The sequence below is a fragment of the Staurois parvus genome, unplaced genomic scaffold (genome assembly GCF_062004578.1).
Source record: "Staurois parvus isolate SC_StPar_1 unplaced genomic scaffold, SC_StPar_1.0 ptg003087l, whole genome shotgun sequence".
NCBI classification, from domain to species: Eukaryota; Metazoa; Chordata; class Amphibia; order Anura; family Ranidae; genus Staurois; species Staurois parvus.
In genome coordinates, this window is record NW_028320883.1 from 1 (window position 1) to 21,730 (window position 21,730).

At 53.8% G+C, this 21,730-nt stretch overlaps 1 protein-coding gene across 1 annotated transcript in view; it reads right to left on the minus strand.

Annotated features, from left to right (window-relative positions):
• Window positions 1-1,723: 1,723 nt before the first annotated feature.
• Window positions 1,724-21,730, minus strand: part of LOC149428618 (uncharacterized) — a 52,598-nt gene continuing 32,591 nt past the window's right edge. Inside the window, exons 2-10 of the mRNA XM_089667196.1 lie at window positions 15,596-17,092; window positions 15,389-15,508; window positions 14,167-14,289; window positions 13,883-13,986; window positions 9,763-9,821; window positions 9,517-9,686; window positions 8,209-8,343; window positions 4,477-4,519; window positions 1,724-1,847 (exon numbers count right to left, since the gene is read on the minus strand). Of these exons, the coding sequence (XP_089523322.1) occupies window positions 1,739-1,847; window positions 4,477-4,519; window positions 8,209-8,343; window positions 9,517-9,686; window positions 9,763-9,821; window positions 13,883-13,986; window positions 14,167-14,289; window positions 15,389-15,508; window positions 15,596-17,092 (2,360 nt within the window). The 3' untranslated portion in view covers window positions 1,724-1,738. The remainder of the gene's footprint in view (window positions 1,848-4,476; window positions 4,520-8,208; window positions 8,344-9,516; window positions 9,687-9,762; window positions 9,822-13,882; window positions 13,987-14,166; window positions 14,290-15,388; window positions 15,509-15,595; window positions 17,093-21,730) is intronic.

Below are 21,730 nucleotides of genomic sequence, written 5' to 3' on the forward strand. Positions count from 1 at the left end.
GGGATAATGATGGGGAGGGGGGATAATGATGGGGAGGGGGGGGATAATGATGGGGAGGGGGGATAATGATGGGGAGGGGGGGTATAATGAAGGGGAGGGGGGATAATGACGGGGGGTGGGAGATAATGGTGGGGAGGGATAATGACAGGGAGGGGGATAATGATGGGGGGATAATGACGGGGAGGGGGATAATGGGGAGGGGAGATAATGACAGGGAGGGGGGATAATTATGGGGGGGATAATGATGGGGAGGGGGGGATAATAATGGGGAGGGGGGGATAATGACGGGGGGGGGGGATATGACAAGTCTGGGTCACTGTAACAACAATTCACAAAATGTAAATCCAGGGGGCGCTACCAGCTCCACCAACAACTAACCTGTGTCAGGGCAGCACCACAAATTCCAGCCAACCCAATGTGCAGCCAATACAGAACTACAAGTCCCAGCAATCCCTGATAGCAGCACACAGCTAATATGGAACTACAAGTCCCAGCAGGTCTAAGCTGCTCCATTAAACCCTCCTCTAGTCTCCTGCACTCCCATCTCCCGCTATTACTGTCCACTATAATGGGCGGAGCTCAGGATCAGCTCAGCGCTTCAGTGGTGCGAAGGATGGATGAGAAGAGGTGAGCGCCGCCCCCCCCATACACTGCAGACTATTCACTGATAGATCTCCCCCCCCCCCCATACACTGCAGACTATTCACTGATAGATCTCCCCCCCCTCCCCATACACTGCAGACTATTCACTGATAGATCTCCCCCCCCCTCCCCATACACTGCAGACTATTCACAGACCGATCTCCCCCCCCCCCTCCCCATACACTGCAGACTATTCACAGACCGATCTCCCCCCTCCCCCCCCCCACACACACATGATTCTGCATGAAAGTCACCGAGAGAATCGCTGTGCAATCGTTCTCATGAATACATTACACAACGCATTTCTGGTTTCTGTGTTTAGTCTTCAGACTGAGATAACGCAGTTTTATCTGCTGCTGATACAACCGGATACAATCTGACACAACCCGATACAACCGGATACAATCTGACACAACCGGATACAATCTGACACAACCGGATACAATCTGACACAACCGGATACAATCTGACACAACCCGATACAACCGGATACAATCTGACACAACCGGATACAATCTGACACAACCGGATACAATCTGACACAACCGGATACAACCGGATACAATCTGACACAACCGGATACAACTGGATACAATCTGACACAACCGGATACAACTGGATACAATCTGACACAATCGGATACAATCTGACACAACCCGATACAACCGGATACAATCTGATCTCATCGGATACAACCGGATATCTTTTGATACAATCTGATACAGTGTGAAGCAGGGGCAGACTGACAACTCATGGGGCCCCCGGGCAATAGGGGATCATGGGGCCCCTGTGTCCTTGTCCAAACTCAAAAAAGCCTATGAAAAAGGTACCACGGGGCCCCCTACTGACCCGGGCCCTCGAGCAGTATTTGGATTATCCCCGTCCAGGAACATCACCCGACATCCCAGCAATCTGTGTCCCGGGGGGGGGGGGGGGACATTTTGGGGGTAACCCTGCCAGTCATGTGTCCTCCATCCCCCTTCTGTTACCATCCCGCAGTGGCGGGTCACACTCTGTATACAGCTTTATACATGAGAGCAGAAAGGGGGCCGGCTGACAGTGAAGGGGAATTTGGGTCCAATGGAAGGGGGAGGGGCTACATATATACGGCAACAATGGGCGGAGCCTTCACTCCACCTGTAACTGAACGCGCAGCACTGAACTTACGGTTGGAGCAGTTGAATCCTCCGAATCCAAAGGGACATCTAAGAGAGAAGAGGAATCATCAAATGTTCTCCAATCCGCAGACAATTCCACACCCAGAGCCCATTCACATCTATGCGACTTTGGGGTCCCCCCCCCATGTCTCCCAACTGGTACCACTCATATCTGCGACTTCAACGTAGTTCCTGCACTACTCCGGTGCAACTTTCATGGGACTTGAGGGCCATAGACTTCAATGTAAACCCCCCAAAGCCGCATGAAAGTTGCACCTGAATGTTGTACATGTGACTTGTGTGCGACTTTGTGCAGCAGAAACGATCGTCCTCGGGCAAAGCCAAAGTCCCACTCATCCAAAGTCACGTCAAGTCGCACTGTAAAGTCCCACTCATCCAAAGTCCCACTCATCCCAAGTCACACCAAGTCGCACTGTAAAGTCCCACTTATCCAAAGTCGCATCAAGTCGCACTGTAAGGTCCCACTCATCCAAAGTCGCCTCAAGTCGCACTGTAAAGTCCCACTCATCCAAAGTCGCCTCAAGTCGCACTGTAAAGTCCCACTCATCCAAAGTCGCCTCAAGTCGCACTGTAAAGTCCCACTCATCCAAAGTCACATCAAGTCGCACTGTAAAGTCCCACTTATCCAAAGTCGCATCAAGTCGCACTGTAAGGTCCCACTCATCCAAAGTCGCCTCAAGTCGCACTGTAAAGTCCCACTCATCCAAAGTCGCCTCAAGTCGCACTGTAAAGTCCCACTCATCCAAAGTCACATCAAGTCGCACTGTAAAGTCCCACTCATCCAAAGTCCCACTCATCCCAAGACGCACCAAGTAGCACTGTATAGTCCCCCTCATCCCAAGTCACACCAAGTCGCACTGTAAAGTCCCACTCATCCAAAGTCACATCAAGTCGCACTGTATAGTCCCACTCATCCCAAGTCACATCAAGTCGCACTGTAAAGTCCCACTCCTCCAAAGTCACATCAAGTCGCACTGTAAAGTCCCACTCCTCCAAAGTCACATCAAGTCGCACTGTAAAGTCCCACTCATCCAAAGTCACATCAAGTCGCACTGTATAGTCCCACTCATCCCAAGTCACACCAAGTCGCACTGTAAAGTCCCACTCATCCAAAGTCACATCAAGTCGCACTGTAAAGTCCCACTCCTCCAAAGTCACATCAAGTCGCACTGTAAAGTCCCACTCCTCCAAAGTCACATCAAGTCGCACTGTAAAGTCCCACTCATCCCAAGTCACATCAAGTCGCACTGTAAAGTCCCACTCCTCCAAAGTCACATCAAGTCGCACTGTAAAGTCCCACTCATTCAAAGTCGCATCAAGTCGCACTGTAAAGTCGCATCAAGTCGCACTGTAAAGTCCCACTTATCCAAAGTCGCATCAAGTCGCACTGTAAAGTCCCACTTATCCAAAGTCGCATCAAGTCGCACTGTAAAGTCCCACTTATCCAAAGTCGCATCAAGTCGCACTGTAAAGTCCCACTCATCCAAAGTTGCATAAAGTCGCACTATAAAGTCGCATCAAGTCGCACTGTAAAGTCCCACTCATCCAAAGTCGCATCAAGTCGCACTGTAAAGTCCCACTCATCCAAAGTCACATCAAGTCGCACTGTAAAGTCCCACTCATCCAAAGTCACGTCAAGTCGCACTATAAAGTCACATCAAGTCGCACTGTAAAGTCCCACTCATCCAAAGTCACGTCAAGTCGCACTATAAAGTCGCATCAAGTCGCACTGTAAAGTCCCACTCATCCAAAGTCACATCAAGTCGCACTGTAAAGTCCCACTCATCCAAAGTCGCCTCAAGTCGCACTTTAAAGTTCCACTCATCCAAAGTCGCACTGTAAAGTGGCAATGAAAATCGCAGGATGAGACTCCGGCCAACACACGCAAGGAGCTGGGAGGAAGTGCTGGGGACACAGGCGGCAACATAACCGCTCTGACGGGTCATCAGTCCTCAGCAGTCCCTCAGGAGCCCCCGAGACAGGAAGTGAGGAAAAGTTCCCCAACAGGGGTCACCAACATAGGCTCCACCCCTCCATCAAACATTGAGAAAAAAAACGTTTGGGCTGAAGTTCCACTTGAAAGATGAAATCCACTTGAAAGATTGGCTGCTCCGGGTCACACGGCTCTCTTCCACCTTTAATAGATAATGTGGATAGATATACAGGAGCCGCCATTGCTGATCCGTCATCCCCGTCCTCCCATCACTACGGAGTCACCGGTCCGGGACACGCATGGGAATGTCAGACTTTGCTGGCCGCATGCTTGTTCCTGGACAGTGAGGTCAGGATGTGGGTGACAACCAATATAGAATGAATGGCTCCTCCCACATTTCTGCTGCCCTGCAGTCTGCAGTCCAGTCATGGCTGTTTATAGAATTCTATATGTAGTAGGTGGGGCCGTCATACAAGCCCCTCCCACACGGGCTCTGAGTGCTGCACAGTGATTGGCCTTTACTGCCCCCCCCCCATGAATCTGACTATCTAGGAGGCTAACTGGGCTTATCTCAGCAACCCCGCCCCCCTTCATATATACCGCTGACCACTAGAGGGAGCACTGTCTCCGCCCTCCATGAAATATGATAATGAAAATATGGATCCGCAATATTCCCCCTGAAACCCCCCCCCCCCCAGAATAGGGAGCTCCGCCCCTCCTCACCTCACACAGGCTCCATCCTGAAGCTTGTACCCGTCGTCACAGGCTGCGGAGGAAACGGTGTAAGTGTTACTGCATGGAGGAGGCCGGCTCCGGGCAGAAGTGACAGTTCAGATTGAGGGGGATGTGGAGGAAGAACATGCTGGGATGCCGGGACAGATTGGTGGAGCTCCTGTCTCTGCATCTCCATCAGGGTCACCGCCATTCCCTACACCACACCATAACCAGGCTCCTCCCTCAAGGGGCTCAGTAGGCGGGGGAGTGGACAGTTCTGCAGGGGTGGGACTTCCCTGCTCAGAATGACACTAAGTGAGAGGGAAGGGTGGAGCCAGCAACTCCAACAACACCACCTGAATATGGGGGAGTTGTAGGGAGCCCCCCACCCAAAACTGAAATCCTAAGACTGAGATGACTCAGAATATCTCCATTAATGACTCCCCCCACCTCTCCCCTCTCCCCCTCCCCCCGTAGACTGGGCCACTGCTAGACTATTTTGCACCCTAGGCAAGACCAGCTACTTGCCCCCCCCCACCACCACCACCAAAAAAATTAAATAAAACTTAATCTATAGTTCTACTTCACCCCTCCGTGCACACATCCTCTTTCTCCTCAAATCCCCCCCCCCCAGCACTAATCTCCTCCCCCAAATCCCCCCTCCTAGCACAAATCTCCCTAAATCCCTCCTACTAGCACAACCCCCCCCAATCTACCACTCCCAGCACAAAACATTCCTCCCCACCAAAATCCCCCCTCCTAGCACAAATCTCCCCCCTCCCTCTCCTAGTATAAACTCCCCCCCAATCCCCCCTCCTAGCACAAATCCCCCCACTTCCCCCCTCCTAACACTAATACCCCCCCCCCATTTCCCTTTCCTAGCACAAAGTCCACACCAAATCCCACCTCCTAGCACACCACCCAATGACCCCTCCTAACACAAATCTCCCCCCCATTCCCTTTCCTAGCACATAGTCCCCCCAAAATCCCCCCTCCCAGCACACCGCCTAATCCCCCCTCCTAGCACAAATCCCCCCCAAATCTCAGCTCCTAACACAAATCCCCTCGTTCCCTTTCCTAGCACAAATACCCCCCAAATCTCCCTCTGAACACAAATCCCCCCCCCATTTCCCTTTCCTAGCACAAAGTCTCCCCAAATCCCTCCTCCTAGCACACACCCCAATCACTCCTCCTAGCACAAATCCCCTCCCCCAAATCCCCCCTCCTAACACAAATCCCCCCCCCCCCCCCATTTCCCTTTCCTAGCAAAAAGTCATCCCCACATCCCCCCTCCTAGCACACCACCCAATCCCCCCTCTTAGCACAAATCCCCCCAATCCCCCCTCCCAGCATCACTCCTCTTCTTTTAATCCCCCCCACCTAGGACAAATTCCCCCAAATCCCTCCTCTAGCTAAACCCCCTCCAAATTATCCCTCCCAGCATAAAATCCTCTCACCTTACCCAAATCCCCCCAAACCCCAATCCCAGCACCCCCCTAGATCTGGCCATCAAAGAGTAGGGAAACCAGCGGTGGTGGCTGTGCCCCCCCCCCTCAGGCAGCTGTGTGTCCCTCCCAGGCAGCTGTGTGCCCCCCCCAGGCAGCTGTGTGCCCCCCCTCTCAGGCAGCTGTGTGCCCCCTCAGGCAGCTGTGTGCCCCCCCCGGCAGCTGTGTGCCCCCCCCCTCAGGCAGCTGTGTGCCCCCCGCCCCCACCCCCCCCTCAGGCAGCTGTGTGCCCCCCCCCCGGCAGCTGTGTGCCCCCCCCCCTCAGGCAGCTGTGTGCCCCCCGCCCCCACCCCCCTTCAGGCAGCTGTGTGTCCCTCCCAGGCAGCTGTGTGCCCCCCCAGGCAGCTGTGTGCCCCCCCCTCTCAGGCAGCTGTGTGCCCCCCGCCCCCACCCCCCCCCCTCAGGCAGCTGTGTGCCCCCCCCCGGCAGCTGTGTGCCCCCCCCCTCAGGCAGCTGTGTGCCCCCCCGGCAGCTGTGTGCCCCCCCAGGCAGCTGTGTGCCCCCCCGGCAGCTGTGTCCCCCCTGCCCCCACCCCCCTCAGGCAGCTGTGTGCCCCCCCCCTCAGGCAGCTGTGTGCCCCCCCGGCAGCTGTGTGCCCCCCCAGGCAGCTGTGTGCCCCCCCGGCAGCTGTGTCCCCCCTGCCCCCACCCCCCTCAGGCAGCTGTGTGCCCCCCCGGCAGCTGTGTGCCCGAGGCGACTGCCTAGTTTGCCTAGTGTTAGCGCCGCCCTGGCTGTAGATGAAATTACACATTTGATTCTTCAATTTGTCCAAATGAAAATGATACTAAAATGAAGATTCCGATACGAGGAGCTGCAACGTTATGTACAAATGAGAGAAAGATTTGTTTTCACTATTTTTTTTTATACGTGACAAAAATAAACAAATATAAACATTTTAAAAAGCTTCCATATTAATGGTTATAACATAGAAATGAAAGGGAAAAAAAGCAGGAAAATAATAGCTAAAGGGAGAAGGGAAGAAACATTAATTAGGGTGATTAGTGTAAACAGAGATTTATTTGCGGTTATACAGACATTTTATTTTTTTTAAATTGTGTTTATAAACAATGTTACTTTGTATCTCTCTATCTCCTGTCTGATCGATGTTTATAAACAATGTTACTTTGTATCTCTCTATCTCCCGTCTGATCGATGTTTATAAACAACGTTACTTTGTATCTCTCTATCTCCTGTCTGATCGATGTTTATAAACAATGTTACTTTGTATCTCTCTATCTCCCGTCTGATCGATGTTTATAAACAATGTTACTTTGTATCTCTATCTCCCGTCTGATCGATGTTTATAAACAATGTTACTTTGTATCTCTCTATCTCCCGTCTGATCGATGTTTATAAACAATGTTACTTTGTATCTCTCCATCTCCCGTCTGATCGATGTTTATAAACAATGTTACTTTGTATCTCTACCTCCCGTCTGATCGATGTTTATAAACAATGTTACTTTGTATCTCCATCTCCCGTCTGATCAATGTTTATAAACAATGTTACTTTGTATCTCTCTCTCCCGTCTGATCGATGTTTATAAACAATGTTACTTTGTATCTCTCCATCTCCCGTCTGATCGATGTTTATAAACAATGTTACTTTGTATCTCTCTATCTCCCGTCTGATCGATGTTTATAAACAATGTTACTTTGTATCTCTCTATCTCCCGTCTGATCGATGTTTATAAACAATGTTACTTTGTATCTCTCTATCCCCCGTCTGATCGATGTTTATAAACAATGTTACTTTGTATCTCTATCTCCCGTCTGATCGATGTTTATAAACAATGTTACTTTGTATCCCTCCATCTCCCGTCTGATTGCTGTTTATAAACAATGTTACTTTGTATCTCTTGTCTGATCAATGTTTATAAACAATGTTACTTTGTATCTCTATCTCCTGTCTGATTGCTGTTTATAAACAATGTTACTTTGTATCTCTATCTCCCGTCTGATCGATGTTTATAAACAATGTTACTTTGTATCTCTATCTCCCGTCTGATCGATGTTTATAAACAATGTTACTTTGTATCTCTCCATCTCCCGTCTGATCGATGTTTATAAACAATGTTACTTTGTATCTCTCCATCCCCCTTCTGATCGATGTTTATAAACAATGTTACTTTGTATCTCTGTATCTCCCGTCTGATCAATGTTTATGTAGATCAGCTCATTTGCATATTAGCCCCTCCCAGCTCCAGGCCTGATTGGCTGTGTGTCGCTCAGCTCACCCCGGCAGGATCGGTCCGTTGTGCTGTATTTGAAGAATCCGGCCTTACACTGGCACTGGGTGATGCCGGCTGGGTCAGCGCACTCCGACGTCTCGTTATCACATCCCGGATTCTTCATATTACACAGACTGACAGCTGAGAACAGAGAGAGATCAGTGCGGACATTAGAGTGTCAGCTCCTCAGTACAGAGACTGATGTGACTGTGGGGGAGGGGATATTAGAGTGTCAGCTCCTCAGTACAGAGACTGATGGGACTGTGGGGGAGGGGACATTAGAGTGTCAGCTCCTCTGTACAGAGACTGATGGGACTGTGGGGGAGGGGACATTAGAGTGTCAGCTCCTCTGGTACAGAGACTGATGGGACTGTGGGGGAGGGGACATTAGAGTGTCAGCTCCTCTGTACAGAGACTGATGTGGCTGCGGGGGAGGGGACATTAGAGTGTAAGCTCCTCTGGTACAGAGACTGATGTGACTGTGGGGGAGGGGACATTAGAGCGTAAGCTCCTCTGGTACAGAGACTGATGTGACTGTGGGGGAGGGGACATTAGAGTATAAGCTCCTCTGGTACACAGACTGATGGGACTGTGGGGGAGGGGACATTAGAGTGTAAGCTCCTCTGGTACACAGACTGATGGGACTGTGGGGGAGGGGACATTAGAGTGTAAGCTCCTCTGGTACAGAGACTGATGGGACTGTGGGGGAGGGGACATTAGAGTGTCAGCTCCTCTGGTACAGAGACTGATGGGACTGTGGGGGAAGGGACATTAGAGTGTAAGCTCCTCTGGTACAGAGACCGATGGGACTGTGGGGGAGGGGACATTAGAGTGTAAGCTCCTCTGGTACAGAGACCGATGGGACTGTGGGGGAGGGGACATTAGAGTGTAAGATCCTCTGGTACAGAGACTGATGGGACTGCGGGGGAGGGGACATTAGAGTGTCAGCTCCTCTGGTACAGAGACTGATGGGACTGCGGGGGAGGGGACATTAGAGTGTCAGCTCCTCTGGTACAGAGACTGATGGGACTGCGGGGGAGGGGACATTAGAGTGTCAGCTCCTCTGGTACAGAGACTGATGGGACTGCGGGGGAGGGGACATTAGAGTGTCAGCTCCTCTGGTACAGAGACTGATGGGACTGCGGGGGGAGGGGACATTAGAGTGTCAGCTCCTCTGGTACAGAGACTGATGGGACTGTGGGGGAGGGGACATTAGAGTGTAAGCTCCTCTGTACAGCATTGTGGAACATGTCAGAGGAGTCATCTACATACCTCAGTTTGGGGTGGAGGCGGTATATTTGTGTATACAATTACCTATGTAATAGAGTTCAGGGTGGAGTATGAGCTGGCACGTGGGCGAGTGCTCGGGGGCGGACTGGCACCCCTTTTTGTAGCGCTGGATGTTGTGTCTCAGGTCATACAGGGTGACGTTGGAGGACAGGAGGAAGATATTCTGGACGGAGAGTTCGATGCGATTGCTGAAACTGAACAGCGACAGACTCGGGTCAGAACCACTCAGACTCCTCCCACACATGGCAGAGCTACAACTGCGCATCTCACCTGCTGTTAGTGACGGCCGATTGGTAATATCCACCAATCACAGAGAAGGAGGAATTCAGCTACAGGAAGAAAGAGAGATCGATGAGGTTAGTATCAGAACTCCGCCCAAAACTGCAACCTGTCAGCGTGTGACACTACATGGAGGCTCTACCATGAAGGGGAACCCCGACTTTTATCCTCTTGTTTAATAACAATGCTATGCGTAATAACTGCTGATCAATAAAACGATCGATTGTGAATTGCACAGAATGGATCTCTGTGTAATATCTGCTGATCAATAAAACGATCGATTGTGAATTGCACAGAATGGATCTATGTGTAATAACTGCTGATCAATAAAACGATCGATTGTGAATTGCACAGAATGGATCTATGTGTAACAACTGCTGATCAATAAAACGATCGATTGTGAATTGCACAGAATGGATCTATATGTAATAACTGCTGATCAATAAAACGATCGATTGTGAATTGCACAGAATGGATCTATATGTAATAACTGCTGATCAATAAAACGATCGATTGTGAATTGCACAGAATGGATCTATATGTAATATCTGCTGATCAATAAAACTATCAATTGTGAATTGTACAGAATGGATCGGTACTAACATATTTCTTGTGCTTGAGGTATATTGACGATTATCAATTCATTTCTAGTTCCCCTCTGTGCCTGAGCCGCCTGCCCACCAACAAGCAAGAGGAATGTAATCAGCTCAGCTGCAGGAGACAACCAGGAGAGTTTATGTCTGATTAATCAGAAGTGGCGGGGTCTATGTCTCATTAATCAGAAGGGGGCGGGGTCTATGTCTCATTAATCAGAAGGGGCGGGGTCTATGTGCGGCCGAAGAAGAAAACTAATATGTGGGCTGAAATATAATATAGAATGCTGCTGGTTCTGGTGAGGGATCTTCCACTGACCATGGGGTCCACATAGGCCATCCAGGTGTCCATGGTGTCTCCAGTAGTTTCCACCAGGTGCCCATGGGGTCTGCAGTGGGGCCATTCAGGAGTCTGTGGTATCTCCAATGAGGCCCTCTAGATGTCCACGGTGTTTCCATTTGGGTCCTTGGGTGTCCATGGTATCTCCAGTGGGGCCCTCTAGTTATCCGCAGTTTTTCCATTTGGGCCCTTGGTTGTCCATGGTTTCTCCAGTGAGGCCCTCCAGGTGTCTACAGTGTTTCTATTTGGGCTCTTGGGTGTCCATGGTTTCTCCAGTGAGGCCCTCCAGGTGTCCACAATGTATCATTTGGGTCCTTGAGTGTCCATGGTATCTCCAGTGAGGCCCTCTAGATGTCCACAGTGTTTCCATTTGGGTCCTTGGGTCTCCATGGTATCTCCAGTGGGGCCCTCCAGGTGTCCACAGTGTTTCCATTTGGGCCCTTGGGTATCCATGGTATCTTTAGTAGGCCCCTCCAGGTGTCTACAGTGTTTCTATTTGGGCTCTTGGGTGTGCATGGTATCTCCAGTGGGGCCCTCCAGGTGTCCACAGTGTTTCCATTTGGGCCCTTGGGTGTCCAAGGTATCTCCAGTGGGGCCCCCTAGTAGTCCACAGTGTTTCCATTTGGGTCCTTGGGTATCCATTGTATGTCCAGTGGGGACCTTCAGGTGTCCACAGTGTTTCCATTTGGGCCCTTTGTTGTCCATGGTATCTCCAGTGGGGCCCTCCAGGTGTCCACATTTTTCCATTTGGGCCCTTTGATGTCCATGGTATCTCCAGTGGGGCCCTCTAGATGTCCACAGTTTTTCCATTTGGGCCTTTGGGTGTCCACGGTATCTCCAGTGGGGCCCTCCAGGTGTCCACAGTGTTTCCATTTGGGCCATTTGATGTCCATGTTATCCCCAGTGGGGCCCTCTAGATGTCCACAGTTTTTCCATTTGGGCCTTTGGGTGTCCATGGTATCTCCAGTAGGGCCCTCCAGGTGTCTACAGTGTTTCCAGTTGGGCCTTTGGATGTCCATGGTATCTCCAGTGGGGCCCTCTAGTAGTCCACAGTTTTTCCATTTGGTTCCCTGGGTGTCCAAGGTATCTCCAGTAGGGCCCTCCAGGTGTCCACAGTGTTTCCATTTGGGCCCTTTGGTATCCATGGTATCTCTAGTAGGGCCCTCCAGATGTCGACAGTGCTTCCATTTGGGTCCTAGGGTGTCCATGGTATCTCCAGTGGAGCCCTCTAGGTGTCCACTGTGTTTCCATTTGGGTCCTAGGGTGTCCATGGTATCTCCAGTGGGGTCCTCCAGGTGTCCACGGTGTTTCCATTTGGGCCCTTGGGTGTCCATGGTATATCCAGTGGGGCCTTCCGGGTGTCCACAGTGGTTCCAGTGGGGCCATTGGGTGTCCATGGTATCTCCAGTGGGGCCCTCCAGGTGTCCACAGTGTTTCCATTTGGGCCCTTTGGTATCCATGGTATCTCTAGTAGGGCCCTCCAGATGTCGACAGTGCTTCCATTTGGGTCCTAGGGTGTCCATGGTATCTCCAGAGGAGCCCTCCAGGTGTCCACAGTGTTTCCATTTGGGCCCTTTGGTATCCATGGTATCTCTAGTAGGGCCCTCCAGATGTCGACAGTGCTTCCATTTGGGTCCTAGGGTGTCCATGGTATCTCCAGTGGAGCCCTCTAGGTGTCCACTGTGTTTCCATTTGGGTCCTAGGGTGTCCATGGTATCTCCAGTGGGGTCCTCCAGGTGTCCACGGTGTTTCCATTTGGGCCCTTGGGTGTCCATGGTATCTACAGTAGGGCCCTCCAGATGTCCATGGCGTCTGCAGTGGAGCCCTCTAGGTATCCATAGTGCCTCTAATTGGGCCCTGCAGATGACCTCAGCACCACCATTGGTGCCCTCCAAGTGTGCACAGTATTTCCAGTGTTGTCCTCCAGGAGTCCATGGTCTCTCCAGTGGGGCCCTTAGGAAGTCCATGGGTTAGAAGTTTAAAGTTCATGTGTTAGAAATTGATCTCAGCCGGAGGTTTGTAGAACGGGCTCAGATGACCGCAGGTTAGTCGGCAGAAAAAAAAATGTTGTTCATCATTTTCTGAAAAAAATAGTGTGTGTGTGTGTGTGGCCCTCAGGATTTCTGTGTGTGGGACCCTCAGGATTTCTGTGTGTGGGGCTCTCTGGAGTCCTGTGTGTGGGGCCCTCTGAAGTAATGTGTGTGGGGCCCTCTGGAGTCCAGAGTGTGGGACCCACCAGAGTTCTGTGTGTGGGGCCCTCTGGAGTCCTGTGTGTGGGACCCTCTGGAATCCTGTGTGTGAGGCCCTCTGGAGCTCTTTGTGTGGGGCCCTCTAGGGTTCTGTGTGTGGGGCCCTCTGGGGTTCTGTGGGAGGGGCCCTCTGGAGTCCAGAGTGTGGGACCCTCTGGAGTTCTTTGTGTGAGGCCCCCTGGAGTTCTTTGTGTGGGGCCCTCTGGGGTTCTGTGTGCGGGGCCTCTAGGGTTGTGTATGTGGGGCCCTCTGGTGTTCAGTGTGTGGGGCCCTCTGGAGGTCTGTGTGTGGGGCCCTCTAGGCTTCTGTGTGTAGGGTGCTCTGAGGTTCTGTGTGTGGGGCCCTCCGGGGTTCTGTGTGTGGAGCCCTCTGGAGGTCTGTGTGTGGGGCCCTCTAGGGTTCTGTGTGTAGGGTGCTCTGTGGTTCTGTGTGTGGGGCCCTCTGCAGTTCTGAGTGTGGGGCCCTCTGCGGTTCTGAGTGAGTGGCCCTCTGAGGTTCTGTGTGTGGGGCCCACTGGGGTTCTGTGTGTGGGGCCCTCTGCGGTTCTGAGTGTGGGGCCCTCTGGGGTTCAGTGTGTGGGACCCTCTGGAGGTCTGTGTGTGGGACCCTCTGCGATTCTGAGTGTGGGGCCCTCTGGGGTTCAGTGTGTGGGACCCTCTGGAGGTCTGTGTGTGGGGCCCTCTGGAGCTTCTTCTGTTTGGGGCCCTTTGAAGTTCTATGTCTGGGGCCCTCCTATCTATGTCTGCAGGGACATACCGTGGGCACCCGGAGAGCCCCAGTGAACCGATTCTCTGCAGTGGAAGAAGTCAGGTCACCAGTCTGGCTGTACTGTCCGGCAGGTGTGTGTAAATCTGAGAACTGGCTGAACAGAACTCTAGCAGCTCCCCTCTCTGACATGGAATGGTCTATCGGATGTTCGCTCTACTCACGATATGAACGATCTCATCTTCGATTTGCTGTAATTTGGTGTATTTCCCGTTGGAGCCGTTCAGCAAACTTCTCGGGATTTCGATGTGGCCGAGGAACGTCCTCACTGCAAAGACAAAACGATCGATGAGAACGCCGTTCGGTCTCTGCGGGCAAATAAAAGAAGAATGGGAGGGAGGAGCTGCTGGCCTCCAATCAGAAATATTCATTGTGGTTACAGAGAAGTGAGACTCCGCCCCCATCTGGGAACATACAGAACGATCAATCCCTTTTCCCGATGTCTCACCCTGGACGCAGCCGGTGCCGTTCTCCAGGATGTACCCCAGGGGGCAGCGGCAGGCGAAGGACCCCCGAAGGTTCACACACGTGGCCGGGGCTGGACACGGCCTGGAGAGACATTCGTCCACATCTGGGCAGAAAGGAGAAGGAGGTGACATACAATCGTCCACAGACAGCGAGATCAGATCACAAGACAATGATATCCTGTATATTAGGAGGGGGAGGCATCAAGGGGGGGGGGGGGCATCAAGGGGGGGCATCAGGGGGGGGAGGTATCGGGGGAGGCATTGGGGGGGGCATTGGGGGGGCTGCACTTTCTGGTGTCATTTTCTTTGAAAACATGAATAGAAAAAAATTAAAACAAACATTGTGGCCAAAAGTTAGTGAACCCCAAATTATAATGCCAGCTGGATGGACATCCCATTCCAGAACTATGGACATTAATATGGAGGTACCCCAGGGACCGGGGATTGGAGGGTACTGAGGGGTGTGGGGAGTGAGGGGAGAGCAGAGCGATTAACAAGGTATCACCGTCCATCCCCAGGGATCAGGGTCAGAGGGTACTGAGGGGTGCAGGGAGTGAGCAGAGCGATGCAGGAGGTATCACCATCCATCCCCAGGGACCAGCGATTGGAGGGTACTGAGGAGTGCAGGTAGTGAGCAGAGCGATGCAGGAGGTATCACCATCCATCCCCAGGGACCAGGGATTGGAGGGTACTGAGGAGTGCAGGTAGTGAGCAGAGCAATGCAGGAGGTATCACCATCCATCCCCAGGGACCAGCGATTGGAGGGTACTGAGGAGTGCAGGTAGTGAGCAGAGCGATGCAGGGGGTATCACCATCCTCCAGACTCGATTGACCAGGGATTGGAGGGTACTGAGGGGTGCGGGGAGTGAGCAGAGTGATGCAGGAGGTATCACCGTCCATCCCCAGGGACCAGGGATTGGAGGGTACTGAGGGGTGCGGGGAGTGAGCAGAGCGATGCAGGAGGTATCACCATCCAAAGGGACCAGCGATTGGAGGGTACTGAGGGGTGCGAGGAGTGAGCAGAGCGATGCAGGAGGTATCACCATCCATCCCCAGGGACCAGCGATTGGAGGGTACTGAGGGGTGCAGGAGGTATCACCATCCTCCAGACTCGATGGACCATTGGGTCTTCTTCTATGTCTGGCTGTTGGGCCCACATTTGAATTCCCTCTCAGAATGAAGCGTTGGCTGTGGGAAACTTACCTCTGTCACAGTGCTGCCCCTGCCAGGCCGCGGGACACTCACATCTGTAGTCCTTCCGGTGCCCGCCATGTTCTATGCAGCTGCCGCCGTTGTGGCACGGATTTGGGGAGCAGACACTGACTATGGAAACGGGAAAAACTGTTAGGAACACATTTATGTGAAGTTCTGCAGTGTATGGAGAGCAGTCAGAGTCCTTCGATGCCATACCTGGTGCTGGTGAGGTGGGTCTGGGCGGTGCGGCTGGAGTTGGAGGACTAGTTGCTGTGGTGGTGGAATATTTGATGGTGACTACACTGGGTTGTGCTGTGGTGTGTGCCGGCTCCTTCTCCTTATGACTGACAGTAGTCTCCACTTTTGGCATTACGGTCTTTATGTCCATGCTGGTTGTTCTGATGGAGGTCACCTGCTTTCTGGGGTCACCAGTGGTCAATGCTGGACCTCCTGGTTTTGTAGTCTCTGGAATATCTTGAGGGGGCCCTTGTGTGCTAAAACGTGGTGACGGGATCAGCCAGTTTCTGGAAGTAGTCAATGGAATGGGACTAGTTGGTGGAGCTGAAGGTTCAGTTACATGTGTTGTTGCCAGACTTGGAGTTCCTCCACCTTCAAGAGAAGTAGCTGAAGTTTGAGTTTCCACAACGGAGCTCATGGTCGTTACCAAGTCTTTTAATGCCGTTCTGGTCTCGTCAAGGAACCTCTGACCACTTTCTGTAGTGTAGGACTCTCTAAGGCCAGTGGTGGAAATGTTGTAGGCCCCAGGGGTTTGGTCAGTCCTAGCTGGAGGTAAAGAAGTCCTATAGGAGGTGCTTGCTCCTATAATGTCATTGGAAGAGGACGTGGTGTGTAAAGATGGCGGCACAGAAGGTAAAGATGACGAAGAAGGAAGTTCGGGAGTCGTTAGAAGGGTGGTTTGTGGGGGAGAAGACTCTGTGGAGATGAATGTTGATGAAGCCTCAGGCGGGAAGGTGGAGAAGGTGGAGAAAGATGTAGAGACCAACGTGGAAGGAATAGAAGATGAAGAAGAAACTTCAGGTGACGTTTGGTTGAAGACGGTTCCTGCATCTTCAGGAGGAGAGGATGGCAACTGGCTGGAGGAAGCTGGGAAGGTGGACATTGAAGAGTTGGGGGAAGTCGGAGAAGAATACACAAAGGTTGACTCACTAACTGAAATATGGGTCCCTTGGACATTGCTGGTCGTGCTTGGAGCAGTAACAGGAATGCTAGTGAACGGGGCTGAAGATTCTGAGGCCTGGTGAGATGTGGGGGATGGGTAGGTGGTCATCAAGTAAGAAGGGGTCTGCAGAGGGTAGGTGATGGAGGCAGAAAGCTCCGAATCTGTTTTATGAATCCCGGAGGTCTCAGTGGAATTTTCGGAATCCTGTGTCATGGTGACAAATTCTTGTGTTGTGTTCCCAGAATCCTTTGCTCTGGTAACGGACACTTGCGTCATCCCAGCAGAATAGGTTTGATTTCCAGAATCGTTGGTGACAGATCCGGTTCCCCCGGTGTGTGTGAGTGCAGGATCCGGATTGGTGGTGGAAGTGACGGGATTCTCGGTGATGTCGGACACGTTGGTCTTGTTGGTCACAGAGAAGGGCGTCTGGTCTCCTCCTTGGGTGAATGTGGTGGAAAGGTAGGTGGTATCCATGTGTGGGGTCCGCTTACTGATGTGCCTTCGAGTCACCGACTTCTGAGTGATGCCGGAAGCTGGAAGAAGACAACAGTGTTCAAATGTCATTCTGTGACCCCAAGAGCATGCAATCAAATAGAGGACTACCATCAGCAATTGTACGGTAACAAGGAACGTAGGCAACTTATAACCCCTCCCCTCCCATCCCCCCCCCCCTCCAGCTTTCACAGTTCTCATCACCGGCCCGGGACAGTGTAAGCTCTGCTTTGTTTACATTCATCCTGCCTGCAGTCTACACTACACAGTCTGCAGACCAGGACTGAGAACACAGGAGGCATCACAGGTCCTGCCAATATATAGAGGAACACAAGGAACGTACAACCTCCTTCCTCTCTGCCTTCTCTACCCCTAAGTTCTCATCACAGGCCCAGCACACTGGAGGTATGAGGTATGTGGAGGTACGAGGTAGGTGGAGGTACAAGGTAGAAGGAGGTATGAGGTAGGTGGAGGTACGAGTTAGATGGAGGAATGAGGTAGATGGAGGTATGAGGTAGATGGAGGTATGAGGTAGATGGAAGTATGAGGTATGTGGAGGTACAAGGTAGGTGGAGGTACGAGGTAGGTGAAGGTACAAGGTAGGTAAAGGTACAAGGTAGGTGAAGGTACAAGGTAGGTGGAGGTATGAGTTAGATGGAGGAAAGAGGTAGATGGAGGTATGAGGTAGGTGGAGGTAAAAGGTAGATGGAGGTATGAGGTAGGTGGAGGTATGAGGTAGGTAGAGGTATGAGGTAGGTGGAGGTAGAAGGTAGAAGGAGGTATGAGGTAGGTGGAGATACGAGGTAGAAGGAGGTATGAGGTAGGTGGAGGTACGAGGTAGAAGGAGGTATGAGGTAGGTGGAGGTACGAGGTAGAAGGAGGTATGAGGTAGGTGGAGGTACGAGGTAGAAGGAGGTATGAGGTAGGTGGAGGTAAAAGGTAGATGGAGGTATGAGGTAGGTGGAGGTATGAGGTAGGTGGAGGTATGAGGTAGGTGGAGGTAGAAGGTAGAAGGAGGTATGAGGTAGGTGGAGGTATGAGGTAGGTGGAGGTATGAGGTAGGTGGAGGTAGAAGGTAGAAGGAGGTATGAGGTAGGTGGAGATACGAGGTAGAAGGAGGTATGAGGTAGGTGGAGGTACGAGGTAGAAGGAGGTATGAGGTAGGTGGAGGTACGAGGTAGAAGGAGGTATGAGGTAGGTGGAGGTACGAGGTAGAAGGAGGTATGAGGTAGGTGGAGGTACGAGGTAGAAGGAGGTATGCGGTAGATTGTATTGATGTCAGATTGGGATGAGAATCTCCTGATGTTCTTTCTCGCCCTGATGAAGGGGGGGGCACTTGGTCCCCCGAAACATGCTGGTGACGTCTCAGTGTCTCACCCTGACCTGTCCTGGAATGAAGCCGTATCCGGACCCCCCAGCAGGCTGTGGGGGGCTTCAATCTCAGCGCTTCTTACAATTTCCTTCAATAAATGTCTGCCGTTCTCCTGGATTGATAGTCCATCGTGGACCCCTCGGGGGATTCCTTCAATTGCCCGCAGAGCCTTGCACCCATTGGTGGTCCCCTAGGGGCCCCCGATGTCTATGTACGGAGCCTTGAGGGTTGTAGTGAAGGAGAAGGGTGGGCACCTAGAATGGCGTGTCTATGGCAGGTACAGCCCGGGCCGGGTGGGTGATGGCGGGTACAGCCCAGGCCGGGTGGGTGATGGCGGGTACAGCCCGGGCCGGGTGGGTGATGGCGGGTACAGCCTGGGCAGGGTGGGTGATGGCGGGTACAGCCCAGGCCGGGTGGGTGATGGCGGGTACAGCCCAGACCGGGTGGGTGATGGCAGGTACAGCCCGGGCCGGGTGGGTGATGGCGGGTACAGCCTGGGCAGGGTGGGTGATGGCGGGTGCACCCCGGGCCGGGTCGGTGATGGCGGGTACAGCCCGGGCCGGATGGGGAGTGGCAGGTGCACCCCGGGCCAGGTGGGTGATGGCGGGTACAGCCCGGGCCAGGTGGGTGATGGCGGGTGCACCCCGGGTAGGGTGGGTGATGGCGGCTACAGCCCGGGCAGGGTGGGTGATGGCGGGTGCACCCCGGGCCGGGTGGGAGATGGCGGGTGCACCCCGGGCAGGGTGGATGATGGCGATTACAGCCCGGGCCGGGTGGGTGATGGCGGGTGCACCCCGGGCAGGGTGGAAGATGGCGGGTACAGCCCGGGCCGGGTGGGTGATGGCGGGTGCACCCCAGGCAGGGTGGGTGATGGCCGGTACAGCCCGGGCCGGGTGGGTGATGGCGGGTGCACCCCGGGCAGGGTGGGTGATGGCGGGTACACCCCGGGCATGGTGGGTGATGGCGGGTGCACCCCAGGCCGGGTGGCAATGGCGGGTACACCCCGGGCATGGTGGGTGATGGCGGGTGCACCCCGGCCAGGATGGGTGATGGCGGGTGCAACCCAGGCCGGGTGGCGATGGCGGGTACAGCCCGGGCAGGGTGGGTGATGGCGGGTGCACCCCAGGCCGGGTGGCGATGGCCGGTACAGCCCGGGCCGGGTGGGTGATGGCGGGTGCAGCCCGGGCAGGGTGGGTGATGGCGGGTGCACCCCAGGCCGGGTGGCGATGGCGGGTACAGCCCGGGCCGGGTGGGTGATGGCGGGTGCACTCCGGGCAGGGTGGGTGATGGCGGGTACAGCCCGGGCTGGGTGGGTGATGGCGGGTGCAGCCCGGGCCGGGTGGGTGATGGCGTGTGCACCCCGGGCAGGGTGGGTGATGGCGGGTGCACCCCGGGCAGGGTGGGTGATGGCGGGTGCACCCCGGGCAGGGTGGGTGATGGCGGGTGCACCCCGGGCAGGGTGGGTGATGGCGGGTGCACCCCAGGCCGGGTGGCGATGGCCGGTACAGCCCGGGCCGGGTGGGTGATGGCGGGTACACCCCGGGCATGGTGGGTGATGGCGGGTGCACCCCGGGCAGGGTAGGTGGTGGCGGGTGCACCCCAGGCCGGGTGGCGATGGCGGGTACAGCCCGGGCCGGGTGGGTGACGAATCCTGGCGCAGGAGGACGTCACAGAGAAGTAGAAGGACGCACTTTGGAGTTACCAAAACGCAGAGAGAATGATTTTGGATGGCGGGAATCTCAGCAGCGTCCAATGGGTTCCTCTGCGCCGGCCGGGGTCAGCTGACCACCCGCCCAGCGTCATCCCACCGCCGCCAGGATTGTTTTGGAGCTGCGGCTGCGGACGTGACAGTTGTGGGTGGGGGAGAGTTGGCGTCCAGAAGAATGTGTGCTAACAAAGGCTGAGGTCGCTATCTGGAGTGCCCAGAGCTTGCTGGGACCGGCGTTTCCTTCCTAGCGACAGATCCTGGAGCCCCCCCCCCCCTCCAGGAACCGACCTTGTCCCCGGCCCCCGCCCATTGTCTAGACAGTCCTAGAAACATCCTACCCAGTGATCATACAGAGCGCGGGGAATGTGCGGGAAATGTGCGGGACATGTGCGGGACATGACAGGTCCTCTTCTCTCCCCATCCCTGTCATACAATGGGGCTAAAGCTGGAGAGTGCAAAATCTCTGCACAGCAGCCAATCAGCTTCCAGGATTTATAGTCAAAGCTTCATAGAACAAGCTGGAGTCAGAAGCTGATTGGCCGCCATGAAAAGATGCTCCAGATTCTGAGGGCTCCAGTGTTAGTAAATCAACTCCATGTGTCATACAATGTATCATACTGTACAATGTATCACGGAATGTATCATTATTATTATACAGGATTTATATGGCGGCAGAAGGTTTGCTCAGCGCTGTACATTATAGTGGGGAGAGAACATGAGACAATACAGTAACAATACAATACACGAGGGGTGCGAGGGCCCTGATCCTGGGAGCTTACAATCTAGGAGGGAGGGGATGGTGGTACAGGAGGAGATCGCTGGTGGGGATGGAGTGGTGGGAGGAGTGGAGGAAATCGGCTGTTAGGTGAGGGTGGGGTAGGCTTCCCTGAAGAGATGGGTTTTCAGGGTGTGCCTGAAGGTGAGGAGGGTAGGTGACAGTCTGATGGATTGGGGTAGTGAGTTCCAGAGGATGGGGAAAGGCCTGGAGAAGTCCTGGGGATGGGCATGGGAGGAGGAGACCAGGCAACTAGAGAGAAGGAGGTCTTGTGAGGAGCAGAGGGCATGGGTTGGGTGGTATTTGGGTATCAGGTCGGTGAGGTAGTTTGGGGCGGAGTTATGAATGGCTTTGTATGTCAGTGTTAGTAGTTTGAATTTTATCCGTTGGGCAATCGGCAGCCAGTGGAGGGAATGACAGAGGGGGGTGGAGGACACTGAATGGAGGCCAGTGGAGGGATTGGCAGAGGGGGGTGGAGGACACTGAGTGGAGGCCAGTGGAGGGATTGGCAGAGGGGGGTGGAGGACACTGAATGGAGGCCAGTGGAGGGATTGGCAGAGGGGGGTGGAGGACACTGAGTGGAGGCCAGTGGAGGGATTGGCAGAGGGGGGTGGAGGACACTGAATGGAGGCCAGTGGAGGGAATGACAGAGAGGGGTGGAGGACACAGAATGGAGGCCAGTGGAGGGATTGGCAGAGGGGGGTGGAGGACACTGAGTGGAGGCCAGTGGAGGGATTGGCAGAGGGGGTGGAGGACACTGACTGGAGGCCAGTGGAGGGATTGGCAGAGAGGGGTGGAGGACACTGAGTGGAGGCCAGTGGAGG